The sequence below is a fragment of the Anoplopoma fimbria genome, chromosome 12, assembly GCF_027596085.1.
Source record: "Anoplopoma fimbria isolate UVic2021 breed Golden Eagle Sablefish chromosome 12, Afim_UVic_2022, whole genome shotgun sequence".
Classification (NCBI taxonomy): domain Eukaryota; kingdom Metazoa; phylum Chordata; class Actinopteri; order Perciformes; family Anoplopomatidae; genus Anoplopoma; species Anoplopoma fimbria.
In genome coordinates this window covers 15,338,572-15,362,278 of record NC_072460.1, presented here as the reverse complement: position 1 = coordinate 15,362,278, position 23,707 = coordinate 15,338,572, and the positions used below count along the sequence as shown (strand labels likewise).

Genomic DNA, 23,707 nt, shown 5'->3' with positions numbered 1-23,707 from the left:
AGAAGCGTCATAAATCTCAGTGACTACTCGCTAACCGTGCTCTAGAAAGACAATGACAGGTGAGTGTTGACAGATTGGGATACACTGTAACACTTTTATGTACATTTAGATACTTAACCACCATTCATCCGTCAATTTAAATAACTATATTCACCTTAGTAGGCAACAACACTTTTGTAAGTTTTACTTTTACTTCACCTGAGTAATTCAGAGGCAAATACTATTTTCCTGAAGCGTTCCCAAACAAATGTACTCTAGTTACTTTGTAGATTTTGACAAACAGGGGCGGTTCTGTGGTGAAAACATTAAGTTTATGTTCTTATCAGCCACTACAAAACCTTCTGAGTGGACTCAAAATGATGTCGCTGGGACAGATGAGTCACTTGCTACTGATTGGTTTGGGAAAAACTAAAGAAAACTAAATCAGGTAACATGAACACAATGTCAGGCTGAATCATTCCTCCTGTTCACATGATGGCTGTCAATTTTAGAACCAAATTTCCTCTTTGTGTACATATACAATTTTGGATTCATTCATTTATGACAGAATACAAATTGGGACCTTCCTTAAAGCCATTACAGTGCACTGTTATAACAACATTTTTCAACTAGAGCAGAAAAGTCAGTCAACAGAGAAATAATCCGCAACTATATTGATAATCTACCATTTAGGTCGTTTTTCAAGTAAAATGCCCCAGTATATACCCCAGTTTCAGCTTCTGAATTGTGAGGATTTGCCCATTTTTTGTCTTATATGATAGAATAACAAAAAATCTGTGAGTTTTGAACTGTTGGTAAGAAAAGTTGTCTGATTACTTGAAAATAAAAATAAAAATTAGTTGCAGGGTTTAAACCATAAAGATTAATGTTGCCATCAAGATCATCAAAAATGGTATTTCATCATCTCTGTTGAAATAATGAATCAGATGTAAGTTTTATTGATCTTTGATCTGATTCTGACAGTTTTGACTGCATCTGCTACCAAGATGTGTAACCTGTCTGGATAACCTGATACATAAATTACATCATTTTTGAGGTTGAAGGTTCCCTATTTAACTTTGGAAAAAGCAGGAGGATAAATTCTGAGCACTCACTGCGAATTTTGCTCAAGAACACTTGCAAATGTTTGCACACGTCTTAGTGTTTGCTCCAGTTGGAAGATCGTCTCATTATAGACGTTTCATGTTGTATTTTTTCATGATTTGTAAATGACTGCCAATATTTGTGATGCTTATAAGATATAGCATCAATCTTATGAGGGACAAATCAAGTGTTAAACTGAAACTGTGCTGTAATCCCTACATGCAACACTTGATGCTTTAAAGTCTAATAAACCTTGACTTTACTTTAAAGGATTATTGTGGATAAATAATAAAAAACTGTACTTTGAGCCTGATTACTACACCCTTAGAGGAATAATGTGGTTTTCTTTTGTACACATGCTAAACATATTTAACAAATGCATTAAGAGACAAATATAGTAGTAAGGAGATGTATATTCAACTTTCTAGATTTGTTAAAGTCTCTTATAGCTCAAACAAATCCCAAACAGAACTGTGGTCTGTGCTTACTTACACTTGAAGCCACAGCTGTCTAGTTTATAGCAAACCAATCTAAGAGTGTATGTGTTAAGAAGAATTTAATTCAGTAATGCAAAATATAAAACCTGCTAAACCACAGATATGGGCCTTTTAAGACAATCTTAAGGATTTTAAGAAGTATGTCTTGTTTCAACCCTTATTCACCCTTATTTTCAGCTAACTTGTGTTCTTGTTTGATCTTTGAAAAAAATGTGTTCTGAAAATGTTTGTCACTTAGCAACTGACAGGATTGCTTCTTTAGTATCTGCTGGCAATGCTACTTCATATAAATATAGAATTAAGCCTATTTCCCTCAACAGTGCACTTAAAAACTTTTTTTGTCATTCAGTGGATTGACAGTTGCACTGTAGTTGCCACCTTCAAAGGGGTTTTAATTTTCCAACCTACACTTATGTTGAAATGTGTTGGCGTGAGGTATTCAGCTAAAACTCATTCATTTATTCCACATTCTTTCAATTCTTACTTTATCTGTACTGTACTTCTTACTGGGTGTATTTGCATCACATGACAAAGACACTAGATGTTATGATAAAAACAGACACATTTCAAATAGCAACAATAGTTAAAATATTTTATTCTTTGCACTACTGGTGTTTGGTACCTGATGGCACTCAGCCGAAAACATACAACTCAGTCTTGTGATTTGGTGATTATGGCTAGAGTTTCCTGAACTTGACTTTGTCTTCTGTATATGTTCATGCATAAAAGACAAAAGTTGCATGGTTCTCAAATTTCATTGCATTGCAAAAATGTAGTACAATTTTGTTGTGTAGAAACCCCCATCCCCCCCAAAAAGTGGCCTTCTGGATATGGCTGATTCACTGTTCAGGTCTTTTTGCCTTTGTGGTTTCTGTAGTGTGGACAGTCTGTGGTGTAAACATAGTCACTCTAGTTGTAACTGGCCTCTGTATGCCTCTAAAAGAGGTTTAATAACTTAAATCCTATACACATGGCACGATGGCCCACTGGTTTTTCAAGCACTGGGTCAGCCGCCAAAAATGATCACAGGAGGATAAAGACAATCCCTGTACTTTTCTAGAGAAACTTGTATTCAGGTTCATTAGATATGTAACATGTTGTCAAAACCTTCTGAAATGCCAGCAAAAGAAGGTAGACTGAATAAAATACCTTATTCTTGTGGATAATAACAAGTATAATAACAGTGTATAGCCATGCTAGAGGCCCCACAAGGCCAGAAAAAAATGATGGATGCTTACGTTTAATGGGGTATAAAATGTTAACTTTGTCCTGGGTCATTTTCTCAAATAAATCAAAAGGGGCAATCCCCTATATGGTGACCATTTCATAGCATCTCAAACGTGTCAGACTCAGCTTTACTTGGTTCAGCTTTTATCAGCATCAGCTGTAACGTGCTCATCTGTTTTGAGCTCAAACCTGACATGCTTAACGTGCTAATGATTGACAATGTTTTTGTGTAGTATGTAACTCATTACTTAGTTTTGCACGAATGCTAATTGTCAAAATAACATGCGAACATCAGCAAGTTATCATGGATCCACCTTTGCATTCTGAGCATAGACTGCTGCAGGGATGACCTATTTCTTTTCGGTTTACCCGGGAGTTAGAATCACCTCGGTTCCCTCAACGAAAGGCCAGATTTGGAATGAATTTTATAATTTAATTTAATTTAATACATACACGTTTTGTCAGCAAAGTAACCCCCCCCTAATGAATATCTCTTATGATTTTTGAAGCAAAAATGCAGTCCTTTAGAAGTAAAAGCTTACGTCAATTAACAAACTACACGGGATAGCATGACTTCAAACTACACCACCACTAAGCTTACAACTTGATATTTGATTTCCGGTTGGAAACCACCTTTTTCGAGACATGTAAAAGCTTCAAAATTCATGAAAGGGATATGTATTTAATGTTGTAGAACAAAACGTTAAAATCTCTTCAGCTTGTGTTAACCACAGACCTCATTTCAAGCATTTAACCAAAAAAACCATTAAAAAAAAAAATTGACAGAAAGAAACCGGAAGTGCAAAGTAATTTCCAGGTTTTAGAACTCATTCCTGCAGCACTTTATATCGCAACATTTTGGGAAATATGCACATTCCCTAACTATCTAAGGAGTCAAGATCAAGGCCATTATATTTGGATTTTAACTCCCATGCCATATGTACAGTTAAAGAGATATTGGTTGCTCTAATCATTCAGAAACATTGGAGAGTTGGTCTATCCTATCCTTTAATCTTAAAGTACAGCTAAAGCTGATGGGAGTTTGGTCATTAGATAAGATAAAATGTTGGACAAGAGGAAATTGTAGCGCTAAATAAAAAGTAACGTGATCACCAAAACTGTTCATCTGTTGGGGAATGGAAAGGTCAGAGCCACATATCATTGTAAGGAGTGGTGAGTTATTTCACTTAAGACAAAAGTGTTGGACTAACAGAGCGATCCACATCAGTGTCCCCAGCATTGGGCTGCTAGCATGGCTAAAAACCAAGCCAGCTATAAATTATTGCACATAACCCCAATATTTAGCACATGCTTGCAGTCAGAAGACAGGAGATTAAAGTCCTGACCTATGATTTCATAACATTTTAAGTGTGCATACACAGACATGGCACATACAGAGGTAATAAAATATTATTTATAAAACACAAAAGGGTATAAAATTAAAAACAGTTTGTTCTGTGAATCTTCTGAGGGTTTGAGTGTTCAGTTTCTGTTGAAGTGTGAGTGTATTTACACATTTCTGTGGATATTTTCAGTCTTTCGTTTGTCAATCTTGCTTTCTTTTAGCCTAAGAAATGAATTGTTCCTCATTGTTCTTCTTTGAATGGTTGAGCAACTTCTCTATCTTAAATAACTCACTCCTGTTTGTCCTCTTTCGATGCTCTTCTCCCCTCGATCCTTTCTTACCTTTGTGTTCTTAAAGTACATATACCCTGTTGTGGAAGTAGGATGCATGGGGGAGGAGAATACTCCCTGCTATTTTTCATCCTCCTCTCTTTCCTTATATGATGTCCATCATGCTGTCGATGATCAGTTGCAGATAATCTGCTCTCACCGTCCTTTTCTTCCCCCACAACTTGCTCTTTCTATACCTCTATGGTCTTGAAATATATCCTGGCATATATTGCATCCAACTGGCTGTGCAGGGCGTGGAAGGAGGGTCTCTTGGAGGGCTCAGCGGCCCAGCAGTCCATCATGATGCGATAAATATTCTGAGGACAGCGGGTTGGACAGGGCAGTCGAAACCCAGATGACAGCAGATCCAACACTTCCTTGTTACTTTTTCCTAACAGGGAGAGATGTAAAAGCATTAGAGTTGAACGAGTTTACTAATTCCTGAACGTTTTCCTTTGCAGGCAGGAATCAGGAATCGCTACTACAGCTCAACTTTGAAAGGTAAAGTCAACATGACTCAATATATTGAATCAAGATGTTCTGTTATCTTAAAAGTGCATGTTATGATCTCATGGATTTAGTACTTAAATGAAAAGTAAGATTTTCCTCAATTGGTATGTTGTCAACAAAAAAGAAAAGAAAACACTTTCTGTTTTCCCACTGACGACATACATTTTTATAAATGGGACACAAATATATTTCCTTAAACTGCTGGTCAATGTACCTTTTGTCAAACAAACATGAGGAAACAGTGATTTTGTTTGGGACTGTTTTCAGCTTTTGATTTGGTGCTCCAGTGAATATTTGGGGCAGCAGGACTGTGTGTGTGTGTGTTCATGGTAATAAATGAGCATGTCACCCAATGCAACAGTGTTGCTCATTGATTTGTTTTTAACAGTTTTTTTGGCAAAGGAGACACTGAAAATACTCACAAACAAATGCAGTATTTCCTCCTTGTTGATCAAAGTTAGATTTTAAAAAAAACTACAGTGCCCAGCTGTTTTTAGGAAATTATTCAGCCTTTTTAAAAAAATCCAAATTATATATTGCAGACCCATTCTAACAAATTAACAAAATTTTGCTGATCTTTGTTTGAATACTTTCCAAATTGTTCAACATATCTCCAGCTTATCTGACAAATACAGCTGATTAAACTGTATTTTCCAAATGAAATTATTCTACTGTATTAACCAACGTCATAATAATGCAATACTTTAAAACATCTTCAGAGTTAAAGTACTTAATAAGCTCAGAAGGGTGTTACCACACATGGGAAACAATCGTTGGCACACCCTGTACCTCCTTTTTAAACCTGTGTGTCCACTGTGTAACTGGGAGAGTTGTGCATATGTCAAACACTTTTCCACTGATTAATAAACAGGTTTGCCTAAAAGCGCTGTGGTTTATATAGCTGTAATTATCCATAAAAAGGTAGAAAGAAGTCAACACTATACCTTCATAAGGCATCTTGCCACGTGACATCATCTCATACAGCAGGACCCCAAATGACCAGACATCTGATTTTACGGAGAACTTCTGGTAAATAGCAGCTTCTGGAGCTGTCCATCTCACTGGGATTTTTGTGTTTCGACTGGCAGTATACACACTGTCCTGTAGAGAAAAATGGTGAACAGTTAACAAAATATATATACACTCACTTTTATTTTAACAGATAATGCACTATGTAGCCTTTTTGTTCCTTGGATTCATTACTACATTTCCCATGAATCCCCAACTGACAGTGTTTTTTTAAATTATATCCTCTAAACCAAGACAAAAGAAAAAACGCCAGGCTTTGAAGCCAATTTGATATAAAGGCCAAACTGTGTAATTAAAACTTCCGGGTCCATCCCACGAAAAACATTTTCCCTTCAACTTAAATTTGGAAAGAGACATCTGTCAATCAACGGTATCAACTTTGGAGTAGGAACACTTAAATATCCCTGATTTAAATCTCTATGTCCTAAAAGTTATCTTATTTTCTTTTCTTGATCTGGGCTATCATTTATGTGAGCAAACCCAAGACAAGTTGTTTCGGTGTCAGGTTTAAGGAAATGCTAATGCGCTTGCTTTATGATACCCCATGAATGCCTAAGATCCGGGTTGAGTTTTGGCTTCATGCGTCAACAATGGTGCCGTTCAAAAGCACACTTTTAATTTATAATTTTCGTTTAACTTAACTGAGTGAAAATGTCTTGATGACTGCTTTAAGAGTTTTGTCTTATAGCAGTACATAGATAAAGTAATAACACATTAGAAGCAGACGAAAAATCCGTCCATGGTAAAGGTCTATCTCCTAATATCTAACACTTCCACATGGAGATGTTCTAAATTTACCGATTTTAGCCAAAACAAACAAGTTAAAATGCAGCCCAGACCAGCAGACCAGACCAGAGACTTTCTTCAGGAAAAATCTGATTTATTTACAGTAAATATCTTTGTCTCTCAAGTAATGTGGTAATGATGCACTACAGTTTGAATATTATCACACAATCTGTAAGCGGTTTCTTTCTGAGCTGATTTCCATGTCTTGGAAGCTCTGTATGAATAAAACATTCTGTTATTATGACACACAAACAAAGTTAATTATGCAAATTTGAGTGTTGCTCCATTATACTGGACAGATGGTAGGAGGATGGAGGTACACATTAAGTATACATGAGTTTACACTGGAACAACAAAGCAACAAAGCACATATTTAAAGAGAACACGGATAAAGAATTAGTGTTATTCTAAAAAAAGTAAATGGTTCTTGACTGATGCTCAAGAAACAACAAACATAAACCCTGTGCTCCATACTATGAGTTCATGTTTTCTCTTTCTTACAGACAGCCAACCTGCTCACCTTAATAATCCGAGCCAGTCCAAAGTCGGCCACCTTGCAGACCAGATCTTCTCCCACCAGGATGTTTCTTGCAGCCAGGTCCCTGTGGACAATGTTTCTGTCCTCCAGGTAGGCCATGCCCTCTGCGATCTGACTGCCCATGTAGATCAGATGAGCTGATGTCAGCACCTGGCCTTCAGCAGCTGAAAACACACCCAAACATACCCTGTCAGCTAAACTGGTAAAAAAACGGCCCACCTCCTCCCGGCGAATAGGACTCCTGGTAGCGGGAGGACAAAACAAAGATACGAGCTGTTTTCTCATTTCTGACACAAATGATGTCTGTAAATGTGGATTGTATTGACTCAGTAGTAGAGGTCAAATGCTGGCCCCTATTTGTTCAAAGCCTGTGGCGAGATCTTACACACTGCACCTTTCAAGGTATGATATTACATTAAATGTCACATCACATCAAACTCGCTTAGTATAGGAGCTAGATGTAAGAATCTGCACTGCGAATGAGTGGTGCATGTTTTCTTCTTCTAAATGATTTATAAATCTGAATGTTAATTGCTGTGCAGATAGGCAAATAGATTTAGAAAAAAGCAATGCTATTTTCATTGTTTTACTCCTATTGGCCCTGATGTGCTGCAATACTAAACTGTTTGCCAAGGATGTGATTTGCAACTGTTCTTTATTGTTTATATGATTATTATTATCATAATGATAAGGATTGCAGATCCTCTTTATTAGGAATGTAAACCGAGTTTTTAATATAGAGAAACAATTTAGTGCAGCATGTTAAAGCATATTGTTTATTTTCATAACCTGAATTTTGTATGGAAGTATTTTTTTCCTCCTTTGTAGTATGACGGGTTTCAGTGAAGCAGAAAGTATTACTGCAACCATGAAGCAGATAAGTACAGTCATGACATGCAGACACACAAGCAGCATGAAGAATAAAAAACGCCCACTGAAATGAGGCATATCAGAGTCAAACCCTTCATTCCGCTCGCTAAGGCTCCCTTTGATTAAAGCCTTTTGTAAAACGTCAGAACAATATTTCTCTGCTGAGCAGAGCTGCCAGATTATAACTCCATTTGCTTTGGATTTAAAGGGGAGAGATTTAACCGTTACTTGGCCTAAATACTGCTTCAGAGGGCTTTCAAAAAATGTCTGAGGTAAGGGTGGAATTTCTCAAACCCCAAGAAAAGCTAAATTAACTTCCCGTTCTAAACCTCTTTGCATATTAAAGAAACAGTGGAGTCTAGAAACAGGAAATTAACCACCTTGTTGAGGAACTGATTAACCATCAGATTTCTGTAGAGGGGCAGACTCAAAATATTACAGACATTTGATCAACTTTTCTTTTTATCCACTAAACATTGCATCCTCTCGAACATTTTTCGTGTGTGTGTGTGTGTTTCAGCACTCACAGGCGATGTAGGACTTGAGGCTTCCTTTCCTCATGAGTTCGGTCACGATGTAGACCGGCTCTCCTCTGGAGCACATGGCCAACAGCTGGATCAGCTTCGGGTGATGGAGGCTCTTCAACGCCTGAACCTCCTTCACAAACTCGTCCTGCTTTGTGTCCTCTGGAGGAGAAGAAACATAATTGTTGAAATGTATACCTTATTCGATTATCTTCTTTGTCCTGTTGTTCACTGACGTTTATGCTTCTTTCATGTCATTAATTTGGCTTTAGATTCATAGCCGTCTTCTCAACCATGTCTTCTCAACCACATCTTCTATTCTCCACACATCTTCCCACATTTCTCCAAATTGTCCCCCATTTCCATAAATAAAATGTAACCAGCTTTTCTGCTTTAATTAACCCTCACATCTTTTTCTCTCTGCTTTATGTATACACTTATAACCACTGCTTTCTGTCAAAATCATCATGTTTTTGTCCATCCTGTGTATCCCTTTATCTGTCCATATTTAACTTTAGCCTCCTGTATGAACACATTCCACCAGGGTTGCCCTCCTCCACCATGGTTGTTGGTACCTTCCTGTGTTAGCCTACCAAAAACATGCAAGCACATATTCCAGATTTGATACTTAATATCATACGGATTGTGTTACATTGGGCCAACATTGGAAAAGTGAACTATTGCTACCATGAAACCCTAACCCACTACTGGAAAACCTACTTCATTAAATAGAAACTACCTTGGAAGTGTTTCTGCACACAGTCCTAAAGAGTAATATAACAACAGGCTGAAAGCTTGAATGTTCACTGCCCCCTCTGGTACATTGAAGTCCACTTATTTTGAAAGGGAATGCAAGGTATTAAGGAGTGAAAGAATGCACAGAAACCAGAAAGTTCATCTCTCTCAGTTTCTGTTCTGTCTTAAGGAGGGTCTGATTGGAAGAAACACAATTTTCAAGGTGTTAAGTTACTCTCTATTGGCTACAGGACCATCTATTTTTACTGCGTCAATTAAAGAGTTTTTGACCATGAACTATGGAGCGATGTATATCAGGAAAAGAAGCAATGCACCAAAGAAATGCACAGAAGAAGATTGCAGGACGTCAAACATGAATGTAAGAAATATTGTTTTTAAAAAGTTCAAAACAAACTTAATTTGTTTTATGAGGAAGAAAATGCATTTAACATTACCTTTTAACCCCAGAGATATTTCTTACATAAGCTTCATTCGCATGCGTTATACTCTTCACAGTATCTCCCTGCATTTGTACCTTGTTTTAGCGTCTTTATGGCCACTTTCTTGTTCTCTGTGGTCCATAGAGCCTCCCACACCTCTCCAAAGTGTCCCTCTCCCAGTTTCTTGTGGAGTCTGAACTCCTCACGAGGTCTCTCCCATGGCTCCATGTCAAACAATTCCCGCTGCACAAAGACACCAGGGTGAGTCCAGACAACTTTAAAATCAAAACAGTTTACAGATGATGATGCAAACTTTTTTTTTGTCTGATTTCTGTTCACAGATCTCTTGGAGAGAAAATCAAGATGGGGGTAGACACACCCAAACAGGTCTACATAAAGAACAACAGCCTGAGTTTAATTCCCTCCTGATGGAAAAAGGTTCTAATGTTTATCAAAAATGTTCTTCCCATATAATCTTTTCTATATTAACAATGGAAAAAAAGAGACTGTATCATGATGATAAGATCGTAAAATATTTGGTCATTATGTCCTCCCCTTTATTTATTTCTCACCTTGTCAAATTATGTTTGTATTATCCTAGATTAGTGTTTTCTTTTTTCAGTTTGAATGGAGATGCAGACAGATTTCCCTTTTCATGATGTATTGACAGATAAGCAGCATTGCGTAAGGTAAGTGAAAGAATGAAGCACTTAATGAACAATAGGCTTAACAAATGGCAGGTGAATTCAAAGATTTAATGACAAATTTATTGTAAGTAACAATCATTTAATAAAGAACATATTGTTTGAATGATCAAGTGCTTTGATAAACATAAAATGAAATAAAAAAAGATCAATGAAATGATTGGTTAAAAAACATGAACAATAAATTAAACTTACAATTAGTCATGGTTCATATATAAATAAGACGCTACAAATCAACTAAATTTAATATTGAAAAATAATCATAATAATAATAAATTGTTTATCAGGGGATACACAAAGCAACTTTTTCTTCAGCATTGTTGCTTTAATGAACAAATGTTTAGACACATTTAATTAAGTTGCCTAGTGTACAAAAACAATCAAAAGCCTGGTCTACATTGTGCAAAACAAACAGAAATGAAAAAGGACCTTTAAATTGAAATAAACAACATTCAGTTTTAATCTGCTGCTAAATATTTTTTTTGAAAATATTTCTATCAATTCTTTCCACGTCATAAATAATAATAATAAAAGGTTAGGCAGATTGTTTTGTTCATCCCTTCAAATTAAAATGTCTCCCTTGATTTATAAATATGCATGACATTATCTCACTAATGGCTTTAAATTTGACAAATTTAACCACTCCGGCTTTACAGTCAGTTGGGCTGTTAATTAGACATTTAAACAGCAGGATAAATCTGCTTTTAGAAACTAAAAGCTATCAGAGGAATCAGACATTTCTTCAAAAGACATGCATTATCAGCTGTTACTGACCATGTTCCTTGGCTACATAATTACAGAGAACAAGATCTTGTGCACTGCCTTATCAATAAAAAGTGATTGAAAGCGTTGTTCGTGACTTGGTGAAAAATTTAACTGATGGACTATTAAAATCTAAATTTGAATGATTACTTTCTAAATACAGATTTAGTATTGTGTTTGAAGGACTGATTGATCAACCACGAGACAGTGCTAAAGTCAAGTGATGCGGGGGCTGTTGACCTGTATATAAATGAAGAGAGAAAACACTTCAACCCAAATATTGAAATCCAAATATGAAAATACTTTTAATTCCAAATACCAAAAGTTAGCTGCTGTAATGATATTTGGGGATTTCAGGGTGCTACAATCGAGTGGACCTTTGAAATGTATCACATTACCAAGTTCAAGAGTCATGAAATGATGACACGCTCACCAAGCATGATTACATGCAATAAAGAGATAATGATGTTTACTGTTATTAAAATCTATAAAATATAATAAAATATTGAAGTAAAAAATATAATATATAGTAAAGCAAAAAATTCTTATGCACATTTTTCATCTGTGCTCCCATTTACTGCCTGTTAGCTTCTCATGTAAGAAATGACCTACATTCAGTTATGTTTTATGTAGTTTGTGTATGCTGTTGATGTTGCATGTTGAACATGAAAGCATTTGTGTTGAATCTGTGTTGTTTTGCATGTGTTCATGTATGTATATGATTTGTGTGTTTCTGCCTCAGTGTGTCCGTGGCCTCAGACCTACAGCCTCCTCTGGAAGGGAAGAGAGAAGAGGAGGAATCACTGAGTGGGCTCTGATCCAGTAATAAAATGTATTTTATGTTCTAACACACATTTTTATCCATGTAGGAAAACCACACCATTGGAGTTTTTAAATTTATACCTAATATTGCCTTATCCAAAAACACAATTTTATATTTCTAAAGTTATTCTCTCTAAAATGTAAAGAGTGGCTGTTTTAAATAGGTGGTTTGTCAGTCTGCGGTGAAAACGTCGTCTCCCGCCAGGCTCGAACTGATGAGCCATGAATAAAGAATACAACTCGCTGGGGGTTTAATTTAAGCTCCAGTGCAGAGATAGCTTAAGTAATTAAAGCATTGCCACATGATTTTATTCTCTGGTTAATTACACTCCAAAATATGTTTTCCTCTTATTAATTTATGCATATAAAGCACAAGACAGCACTCATTAAATTCTCGCTGCAGAGCAACAATAGAAAGATGAATTCAGGGTCTTTGTTATAGACATCAGTGGGAACTCTTGTTAGTCACTATTAGCTGCTAAATAAAATAGTTGGCCACCATTTTATCAAAGTCAAGTTTTTGGCCAAACTTTACCTACATGTATTGGGAAGGTGCAGAAAAATGAAAGGGTAATGTACTAATATAATTTTGATAGGCCCTATTTGCATATTTGTTTTTCATCTTTTCCCATAGTGGATGTTTAAAGGAGCATGATGCAAATTAAACTTGACTCTGGTGAACATGTACGAATGAAACTGTGTTATATATGTAAGTAAGACCTAATTTACCATAACAAATCATATGCTGATATACTATACTGACTTTTAAATACTCTTATGATATATTATTATGACTTCTTATGCATTTTTAGGACAAACTGACTTTTTTTAACATGCTGCATACAATGGGTTTTTATAACTTTTGGACATACTGTATTATGTCTGTTTTAACATAGTATACAATGATGCTTTTATGACTTTCAACATACTATTTTAAAACTTTATTATGACATTTTTAGGATATACTATGTGTTTTTTATTACTTCTTTTCAATTCAATTTTATTTATTTTGTATAGCCCAAAATCACAAATTACAAATTTGCCTCAGAGGGCTTTACAATCGGTACACATACAACATCCTCTGTCCCCGGACCCTCAGATAGGCACAGATTAAAATTTTAAAAAGATTTCAACATACAACAAACTTTTTGAATACTTTTTAAAAATCAAACTATGACTTTACATGACTTTTTTGACAAACGATACTATTGCGATATTATTGCTCAAAAAAGCAATAATAAGTATGTTGAAAAAAGTTGTCATAGTATAGTCGAAAACACTGTTCTATGACCTTTCATGTCTTTTTTTGACATACTATACCATGACTTTTCTTTTACTTTTATGACATACTATACTATAATTTTTTTCTGCATACTTTATTATGATTTTTTTTGACATACTATACCTTCACTTTTTTCGACATACTACACCATGACTATTTTTCGACAAACTATACGACGACTTTTCTTCGACATACTATACTACTTTTTTCAACATACTATAGTATGACTTCTTTCGACATACTATACGATGACTTTCTTTTCAAATTTTTTTGACATACTATACTATGAGTTTTTTCACTTCTTAAGATGTACTATATTATGACCCTTTTCGACATACTAAACATTTACATAATGCATTCCTTAGCACATTACCCTTACCTGACGCATCACAAGTGAATGTCTAACCCCTTACCCTTACTCTAACCTTAACCTTATTCTAGACTGAATTTTAAAACCATGACTGAACCCTCAATCAGGCCTTTGAAGAAGTGAGGACCAGCCAAAATGTCTTCACTTTCCAAAAATTCCCTCACTCTGAAGGTCAAACTGGTCCTCACAAATAACTACAAACACTATGACGCACGCGCACACACACACACACACACACACACACACACACACACACACACACACACACACACACACACACACACACACACACACACACACACACACACACACACACACACACACACACACGCACACGCACACGCACACACACACACACACACTACTGCAACTCTCTCATTGCTGGTGCCACGCTGGTCTTGAACCTATCCAAGTTCTCCCACACTATCCTGCTCCTCATTCACCATGTCGACTTAAAAGGGGATGATATGTCAACATTGTGTTCACAAATCATTTTTGCTGTCCTCAAGTAGCCAAGAAATCTGTTATTGCAGTTAAATTAATTTAATAATTTTGGGCCACATAGAGACATTTTCACAAACACTGGCATACTTTCAACTTTAAAGTTTGTAATGGTTAATTTGTTAGCAAACAGCTGCTTGTTCACACATCGACCTGACACATAGCAACATCAGCATTAATTTAGACTTTAGTTTCTGGCCATTTGACAAATAGAAGTTCAGTATTCACTCTTCTTTTAGCTCTGGTTTGTGCCCCACAAAAATCCTTAGGGAAATGTCTGACTCCTCCACTTTATTATCCCACAAGGGAAAAGTTTTGCTAAATGTTCCACTACATTAGCCAGCTAGTCTGTTTTGTGAAAACAAAGCTGCAGCAAGGTTAATAAGAAAGAGATTTAACTAATCATGGAAGGTTGTTAGCCATAAAACCAAAACAGCATGACGCTAAGACACATTTGAGTCTGGTAATAATGCGCTATATAGGTTCATCACTACGAGCTATCCCGAGTCCATTCCATATTGCACAGTCATCACTTTAAGGTTAGGGGCAATTAAATTCCTTATCTCATGGGGTCCTTACAATAATATAACTAATGTGTATAACTAATAGTGTGTTTCTGTGTGAATCTCTTTGGGTCCTACCTGCTGGGCACAGGGCTCCTCCAGCAGCACTCCCAGGCTGCGATGGTTTTTCTGGTAGTAAGAGATCAGCTCTCCCAGTGTAGCAAAGGAGATCTTATCTGAGACGAAGTACGCCCCGATGGTTGAGCGCTGAATCCTGAAGTGGTACACTTTTCCCTCACTTCGGGCTGTAAGAGAGACAAGAGAGTTATACTGTGGTCACATAATGTATGTTTAAATAAACAAATAGTCAGATCCTAAATAAAATTCGCAGTAGGCCATCCTGCGATCACGAGGAGTTGTGATTAATTGAGCAGCCCTAGAGAAAATATGTTTCCCTCAAAAGGTAATTGATAATGCAGTTGTATGGGAATGTCAATTTTAGGAGACCAGGTTGCTATAAAATCCTGTTAAAGCAACACATCGACTGCACCAATGACGATATTCTCCTACAGACAAAAGTCATCAAAACAATCTGACAGATGCTGTAATCACATAACAATTCTACACATACTAGCTTTAAATATCAAATAAATGGGGCTAAATGTAGAAATTACAATAAGATAATGACTGAACAGTGTAGAAGCACTAGATTCAGACAGGGATACAATATTTTTTGGCCTCACAGAAAATCACAAACTATATCATTATACGCTCAAAGAACAAGAAAATGGTGGTGTTTATAGGGTCTAAGGAAATACAGTAAATCAGACATGATTGTGTGCAATTGTGCCATAAAACCGAGAAATGAATGTGTGGTCTGTACTGCCTTCCCTCTAAGGCACATATGCACACACAGAGTACTGATGATGCATATTTCAAGAGGACCTGCACAGTGAAAATTGAACATCCAACTGCAGCATTTTCCCCCTGGGACCTAAAGGACATTGAAGAAGGGCGGGAAGGGGAAAGAGGGACGACTGTATAGAGGAAGGAAGTGGATGAAGGGGTGGAGAGGAAAAAATGCAGATGCAGAAGATGGTGAAGCCAGAGGGCGAAAAAGAAAAGAATGGAGCAGAGAGAGAAATGAACTGGAGGTGATGCAGAGGAGAGGGATAAATGACAGAGGCTTTAAAGTCACAAATCTCAGGAAGTCCGTTAGAGAATTGGCTGTGGGCTCATTCATAAAAGTGTAGCCTGATGACAACAACTGGCTTTCAAAAGTAGGTTACCGCGGCTAAAGACAAGACATGAAATTCTCTTGTCTGCCAAACACTCCAGCTAACACCTTGGTCAGGTTTATGGAGTCCTTCTTTTCTCAAGCTCCAATTTAATTTAAGAAAAAAACCTGGACAAATGTCTGGACATTATTAGTCCTACAAGCGTTATCTAACAGCTTAATTGATTAAAGGAAAAGTTCAAGATTTTGGTAATATACATTTTTTCTGAGAGTAATTTCAACATCAATCTCATGTCTGTGTATCAAGTACAGAGCAGGAGAAGGGAGGTGATTAGCTTAGCTTAGCATGAAGACTCATTCAGGGGGGAAAGGCTAGCCTGGCTCCCTACAAAGTTGAAAAAACCTCTGTTATCGTTAGCTCTCTGTCATTAAGCGAAGCTTACTTTACTAGCTCTCTTACTGCAGATGCAAACACAGATTTGTTGTTTACAATGTGCCATTATCAAGGAGATTTTGTTAGCGTCTCCGGGACGCCATTAGTCTCCATGTCTAAAACCAGATGCCTGTGGTACCAGCGGTACAGCAGAAAGACGAGTACAGTCGCGTTTTCAAAATGTTTTAATTGACTTGGTACCGAATAATCGTTTCTCGTAACATCCATACTGCAAACGCCTCAAAAGCTCACTCATTAACTAATTTAAATAAGTGAGAGTTAAATACTGCTTCTACATCTTAATGAACAACCAAGACTAAACCCCAACATCACGCGTCAACTTATATTTCTTGAATCAAGATGGTATAGATGAAATAAATAAACTGCAATGCCAAATGTTGTGTCCAATTCAGTGCCAGCTATTTCTTTATCTTTTCCAATTACTCCTATGTTAACATACACAGGAGAATGCATGGACATATCCTTTACTATATCTACTTGAAACATTGGCAACACTGGACTATAACAGTGGGCAGACCAGAAGCTGTTATAGACAGTGTCAAATCGCCCAAACACAAAACTGGTCAATCTGTCGCAAAAGTAACCAGCTCCAAATCCCAAAAATCAAAAGAGAGCTTAATTATTTCTTTTCAACACCAAGTGAAGTCGTACCAGTTCAAAAAACTGCAATCAGTCGTTTTTTGCCACCGTCGACCTCCTACTTGGCTGCCTGAGGGCATGTTGCGTCACCTCCTGCCCTCTATAGTGGGAGCAGAGAGAAAATCGAAGGCAGGGAGATTAAGGTTGACAGTGGCCGGAGGGGCTGATGGATGGAGGACAGGATGGATGAAGAGAAACAGAGAGGAGGAGAAGAAGAAATGCAGCAAGTGACAACCCGATTCCCAACGAAACAAAAGCACTGCAATTTAAGAAAATACATGCAAATACAAATATTTGATGCATTTAGAAACAAACCCTGTAATTAAATAAACCACAATTAAATTCAAGAAGAACCATGCTGCAAATACGGAAGAATCGCAAAAACAGAAAATCTGTTGCTGATCACTCATCAATGATGAAAAATATAGCTAACAGCACTTTCATTTCTGATTGTGTTTCTACTATTGGAGAAATTGGCTAAAGTGTGATGCAAGAATGAGTCCTAAAACCTGGAAATTAGTCACTGCTACTTAAAAGGTACGGTTTGTAGGATTTGGCAGCAGTGAGGTTGCAGATTGCCACCAACTTTTATCTATTTAATCCATTTTATTTCTGCCAATAGATCCTTCTAAACGCTACACAATGTCCCTTTAAGCTAAAGATCTGAGTTCTTCTACCACTTGTGTAAATCCATCCATCCATCCATTTTCCGTAACCTGCTTATCCAGTTAAGGGTCGCAGGGGTGCTGGAGCCGATCTCAGCTGTCAATGGGGGAAGGCAGGGTTCACCCTGGACAGGTCGCCAGTCTGTCGCAGGGCTGACATATAGAGACAAACAACCATTCACACTCACATCCACACCTACGGGCAATTTAGAGTCTTCAATTAACCTCAGCTGCATGTCTTTGGACTGTGGGAGGAAGCCGGAGAACCCGGAGGGAACCCACGCTGACACAGGGAGAACATGCAAACTCCACACAGAAGGTTGTCCAGCCCGGGAATTGAACTTGTGTAAATGAAAAGTTGAATTAATCAGAAATAAATAGGCACACTCACTCAAATCTATACACTCAAAGGTTTTGCTGCTGCAGACTTACTTGGTTGCTGAGGTTGTGTATGGCTCTGTGTGTAAGTATGCACATCTTTACCATTATCCTGCTCTCTGCCACTCTAACATGGAGTTTTTGTTATACCTTGATTTCTGTACCGTGAAAGTCAGAGGGGCGAATTCACAAAGAAAGGATTGCAACCGCTGATAGTACCATAAATTGCACACCCATTCCTACAATGATATCAGTGCGTAAACAAACCTGTTCAATTTTGCAGCTGAGGTCAATTTTCACCTTTTTTTCAGAGGCAGAAGGAGAATATTATTAAATTACTTATTTATATAATAAGTTAAAAACAGGTAACATAAAAACATTTCTAATGTATTTTCAGAAGTGACATGTAGGAAAGCTTTATTCGTGTATATTTCATTGCACAACTGTCATTGCATCTTGACACTGGATCCCATAATAAATTAGTTTGAACGGACACAACTTTTAAATCCGCTTCAGTGACCACCAACTCTCTGTAGACGCTGATAGTTTCACTGACTGTCTGCTGATTTTGAGACTTGGACTCCAAAGGCTGTTCTGCATAGAAAAGGGAAGGTTTTGAGCCAAAAGTTTTCATATTAATTCAATGAAATATGTGAAGATAGCAGAGGAGCACTGAGACACTGTTGGCTTTGCAGCATAGTTAGGGATGCATGTCACCATTTTAAGGGTGTGGCCGCAAAAGCCGCGCAATTCTTTTGTGATTTCACCCCTGAGAGTTTAATATTAGCTTAATCACAGACCTTATTTGTAAATTATCAGAATATATTTGTATAACCCACTGCATTAGGTTTACAGCAAGATTCAGCTACATGAAACAACAAACAAAGCAAGAAGGAATTAAATAAGTCGGAGTGTAGTTTGAAGAAGGGCGTGTAATAAATATAAAGAAGGAAGGATGAGAAATAGAGAAAGATGAAAGAGAAAGAAAGAGAGGAAAGAGGTCACTGTTGTGAATGGGTTGGTGGGTGGATGGGTGGGTGGTGCCACTTACAAGAGATTGTGTACTCATCACTGTGACTCTCACTGATGCGAACCAAGAAGGAACCATCTTTGTTTTGGGAAGCCAGCAGCAGCTTCTCAGCTTTCACACGGTTTATATTCCCATAGTACCACCTGCAAAGCAGACAGATAAGACACACGGACAAGATGGATGAATAAAGATTGTGGGATAAATGGATGATCAGACATTTAACACAATCATGATTAATGAAAACGGAGAAAGATGGGAGTAAATTAATGAATAAATAAATAAGAAGGGGAGCGAACAAAGAGAAGAAGAATGTGTTACATGAGAAAGCAGACATGCAGAAGCCCGCACACACAAAACCAAAACATGTATGTAGGTAAGCAGGCAGCATGTTCAGCCATAATCTGAAGCCCCACTGTGTGCACGATGTCAGCAACTTTACAAAATACACAAAGGCACACATTTGAGGTATCCGTATTTTACCAGAGTATTTCCAATTTATGCTACAGTGAGCAGATTGATTATTTCTATATTGTTAATATTTATGATTGTCATCGGATCCAATTCCCCATTAAATCAGACAAATAATTATAATAATTTATCATTTTAAAGCATGCAGGTTCACCAGAAAGCGAGGCCTCTGCCGCAATCCACCTGCAGTTTGAGCTCGAGCGGGAAGAGGAGAGGTCAGCGCCCCGGCAGCAGCGTCTCCTCTCCCAGCCAGGAGCAGAGCTTCGCCTCAATGCTCCACCGTTCCCTGCTGGGAGCCAGCACTATGCTGCTGGAGGCCCAGGCCGAACGCTGGGCCTCCAGCAAGGGAACAGGGGCACGGGAGAACCAGGACTGAGCCGAGCAGACTGTCAGACCCTGCTGCAGTAAAATGAGAGGTTTTCTAAAAGGGACTCTTGGACTGCTTGGAAACACTACAGCTTTTGTCCATGGGGAATGCCTAAATCATAACAGAATTAAAGCTCCTCTTAGTAGCTTTAAATATTAATGCATGAGTAATAGTAATGTTGTGTACAGTATGGTATTAGGATCAGAATACTTCCTCCACCACTGAGACGCATCAATTTATTCTGTGTAACAGTGAATGCTTAGGAGGAGTTTGTTTTTCAGAAGCTTTAGGAGCTAAAGTGTTGTTAATTCCTGCCTGCTTGTTCAGACACAGAAACTGACCATTATTTACTTTAAGTTATCAGGGAGGGCGTGTCTGCTCTGCCTGACATTCAGGTTTCACCTACAGTAACAATAGCCAGCTACTCAAGATTGCAGCCCTAAAAATGATATGGAATAACTATAAATTCATTAAAGTTGTTCATAATTTATCGTGCATCACTGTAATATTATTCGAATAGCATAAAGCTTCATCACAGGAGAAAAGTTGTCCCGACTTTAAGATTATAATTGAAACAAACTTATATAGCTCTACAATGACAAATTATTTTAGTCTTGTTGCCTTTTAGTAATAAATGTAAGCATTCTGTATATATATATTCTGTATTCTGTATATGTATATATATATATATATATTTGTTTTTATTGTTTTTTTTGTAGTGTCAAAGTAAAAGGTAAAATGTTTTTTTCCCCCCTTTAGATGTTATTAACATGGTCTGCTCCTTCCTATACACATTACATTTAGTTGTCCCGTATTTATATTATTTATATAAACGAGGGGGACAAAACATTACACACTTCTCTCAGTATATCACTGTAGGTGTGACTTGAAGCTGAGCTCATTTCCTTACAGGAATGTTACAGTGATGCTGGAGGAGATAATAAATAGCAGAAAGCACAGTGAGCTCAGCATGAACTGATAACTGGATTATTATTAGAACACTGGTTCTTTGATCTTTTTGGTTGCTTATTCTTAAGCTTAAAATAAGTTCTGTCATGGGTTGACATTCATCATTGGAACAAAGAATAAAGCTTCAACATTATCCTAAAGGAATCAATGGCGTTGTTATTGTTCTGATGTCCTTATCTTCAGTGTTGAGGACAGTGGGACAAGTGCAGTCAGTGTTGGATCAGCAGCACGAACGCAGACAGAGAAGTCAACTGACAGAGGCAGAGCTCTCTGCTGAAACATGATGACTCCCTGAAGGCTGAATGAATAATGGAGGACCTGCAGCTGCATCTTCTGGGCTACTTTTAGCTCCAGTCTGGTTCAACAGCAGCAGAACTGTCGTTTCACCTCCAAACATTTGTGTTCAACTTTGCTTTGGACGCCAGGGGGATGCCAGTAGGGTCCAAGTTAGGTTTTCAGTTTTTTTAAATTATAAGCAACAGACGATTACTATACAATTATCTTTTTTCCAAAACACTTGTTTTGTCCAACCAACAGTCCAAAACTTAAAGATATTTAATATCACAAAAGACTAAGAAATACCTATACTTGATCCAAACAGCTGCCAATTAATTGCTGTTGATTGACAAAACCAAAAATGAACTATTGTTTCAGCTCTATCTATCTATCTATCTATCTATCTATCTATATCTATCTATCTATATATATATAAAATTTGAATCAAATGTAAACTGTAGAAACGCCTTTACAAGTCACATCAAATCAAATTGCATAATTTATCTACCATAATGTTGGTGATAGACGCTGAGGTTTCATTAGGCTCATTTAGTGGTGTTTAGTGGTGACTGAAGCAGTTTGATATTTTTGTATCAACACAATAAAGTCTTTGACAGCGAAGTCAAACCCGGTCAACTTCTGTTTTCAGGATGTCACAGTTATCAGAATGGAATCATGTTTCATGCTGGTTTTCATACCTCCTGTCCCTTTAAATGTCCCTCTGTGTTTTCAAATGTGTCCCTTCAACATATTCTGGCAACATTTTGGGTGTTAAGGGATGTTTTGATGCATCCTTACTGACTCACAGCAGGTGCGACAGCAGGTTGAACGCCATATGATCAGGGCTCGTTTTGGGAGTGAAGGAGCAGCACAGGGTGTATTGTTCAACACTCACTTGTGTTTGGCGAACTCGTCCTGCAGCAGAGCCACGTAGTTCGCCGGGATCAGTCCGGACTCCAGGGACCCAGTCAGCTTCTTGGCCAGCACATACTCCCCCCGCTTCTCGATCACCGACAGCTTGTCCCCCTCCTTCACCGTCAGCTCGTCGTCGCTGCGGGCCTCGAAGTCGAAGAGCGCCGCGTACAGCTGCACCGGCCGCTTCTTGGGAGACGGCGCACGGATGTCGCCGGACACGGTGCGGATCTCTGCAGCCTGCGCGGCCGGATTGGCGATGACATGGTTGTTGTTGGGGACGTTTGGGTAGCGGAAGTCCGGCCATATGCAGTTCCAGAGCCGGCTCAAACACGGCATACAGGAGCGACAGCAACTCTCCATCCCGGGACATGAAGGAGCACGGCGGCGGGGTTATTCCAGGTTCTACGGTGACCCGATCAACAAGACGCGGTTCCGACCTACTCACACCGCTGAAAACGGCCTTTTACAGCCCGCAGTGACCAGTCGCTCAATCCTCCGGCTTCCCTCTCTCCCCCTGACTGGAAACATACTGCACCGAAAGCAATGCTTGGGTAGATTAGCCGGAGGAACCGGTTTCTTCTGTTGAGGATGGATCTGAGCTCCGCGCCTGCAGTGTTCACGGCGGCTGCGGGAATGCGGAAGCGGCAATGGAAAGCATCCAAGTCGGATTGGCTCCCTGCGAAGACTCGGTGGTGCGACCCAAGACGAACCGGGGATGTGAGCATGGCACCCGAAGAATTGTTAATCCATTGTTATCTGGTAAGAAGGAGGAAAACGGTGCAGCAGATGATGCTCAGGTGGGGAAGAGGAAGGTGAGGGTGAAGGTGAAGCGGCGGCACGGTGCGTAAAAAGTTTGGGTTTGGCGCTCTGCACAGCTCCTGCTGCTGACACACCTGCGTACTGACAGGGAGGAGGGCACTAAAGGGTGTGTGTGTGTGTATTTGTGTGTGTGTATTTGTTTGTGTGTGTGTGTGTGTGTGTGTGTGTGTGTGTGTGTGTGTGTGTGTGTGTGTGTGTGTGTGTGTGTGTGTGTGTGTGTGTGACAGTGTGTTTGCTAAACCGTAGTTTCCACCAACACAGTATGTCAAGTTCCACTCTGTTGTATTATTCATCATTCTTCATATTGGCTTATAATCACTGCATGTAATAAACAGTTTTATATACTTATAAAGTGTTTATCTTGAACTTGATCTCATCATGGGAGAAAAATTATTCTGGCTTCCAGAACATCAAGACGTAAACATTCTGGGCTCAGCTCAAACCCAGCAGGAACCAGAGTCATCCATTCTCCCATTTACAGCAGCTACAAGACTAGTTTGAAGCCATTTTATAATTGAATGCCTTAATATCATTTGGGAACAACATTATAGTTGTCAAGGAAAAAAATCATACTGTAGATCCTACATACAATATGGTATCTAAATGTTCTCCAACAGTCTTCATGATTTAGAA

General features: G+C 38.3%; 1 protein-coding gene across 1 annotated transcript; it reads right to left on the bottom strand.

Annotated features, from left to right (window-relative positions):
* Positions 1-4,265: 4,265 nt before the first annotated feature.
* On the bottom strand, positions 4,266-23,145 carry srms (src-related kinase lacking C-terminal regulatory tyrosine and N-terminal myristylation sites). The gene is made up of 8 exons (XM_054608551.1): positions 22,236-23,145; positions 19,282-19,403; positions 14,996-15,162; positions 10,009-10,156; positions 8,742-8,900; positions 7,327-7,508; positions 5,936-6,092; positions 4,266-4,872 (listed from the first exon to the last, which is right to left on the bottom strand). The coding sequence occupies exons 1-8, from the start codon at positions 22,613-22,615 to the stop codon at positions 4,673-4,675; spliced, it is 1,515 nt and encodes a 504-aa protein (XP_054464526.1). The 5' UTR covers positions 22,616-23,145; the 3' UTR covers positions 4,266-4,672.
* Positions 23,146-23,707: the final 562 nt, after the last annotated feature.

Coding starts and splice junctions, on each gene's coding strand:
- srms (XM_054608551.1), bottom strand. CDS start 22,615: ATGGAGAGTTGCTGTCGCTCCTGTATGCCGTGTTTGAGCCGGCTCTGG. Junction 15,163..19,281: donor TGATGAGTACACAATCTCTT/GTAAGTGGCACC, acceptor TCTCTCTTACAG/CCCGAAGTGAGGGAAAAGTG. Junction 4,873..5,935: donor TGGCAAGATGCCTTATGAAG/GTATAGTGTTGA, acceptor TCTCCCTGTTAG/GAAAAAGTAACAAGGAAGTG.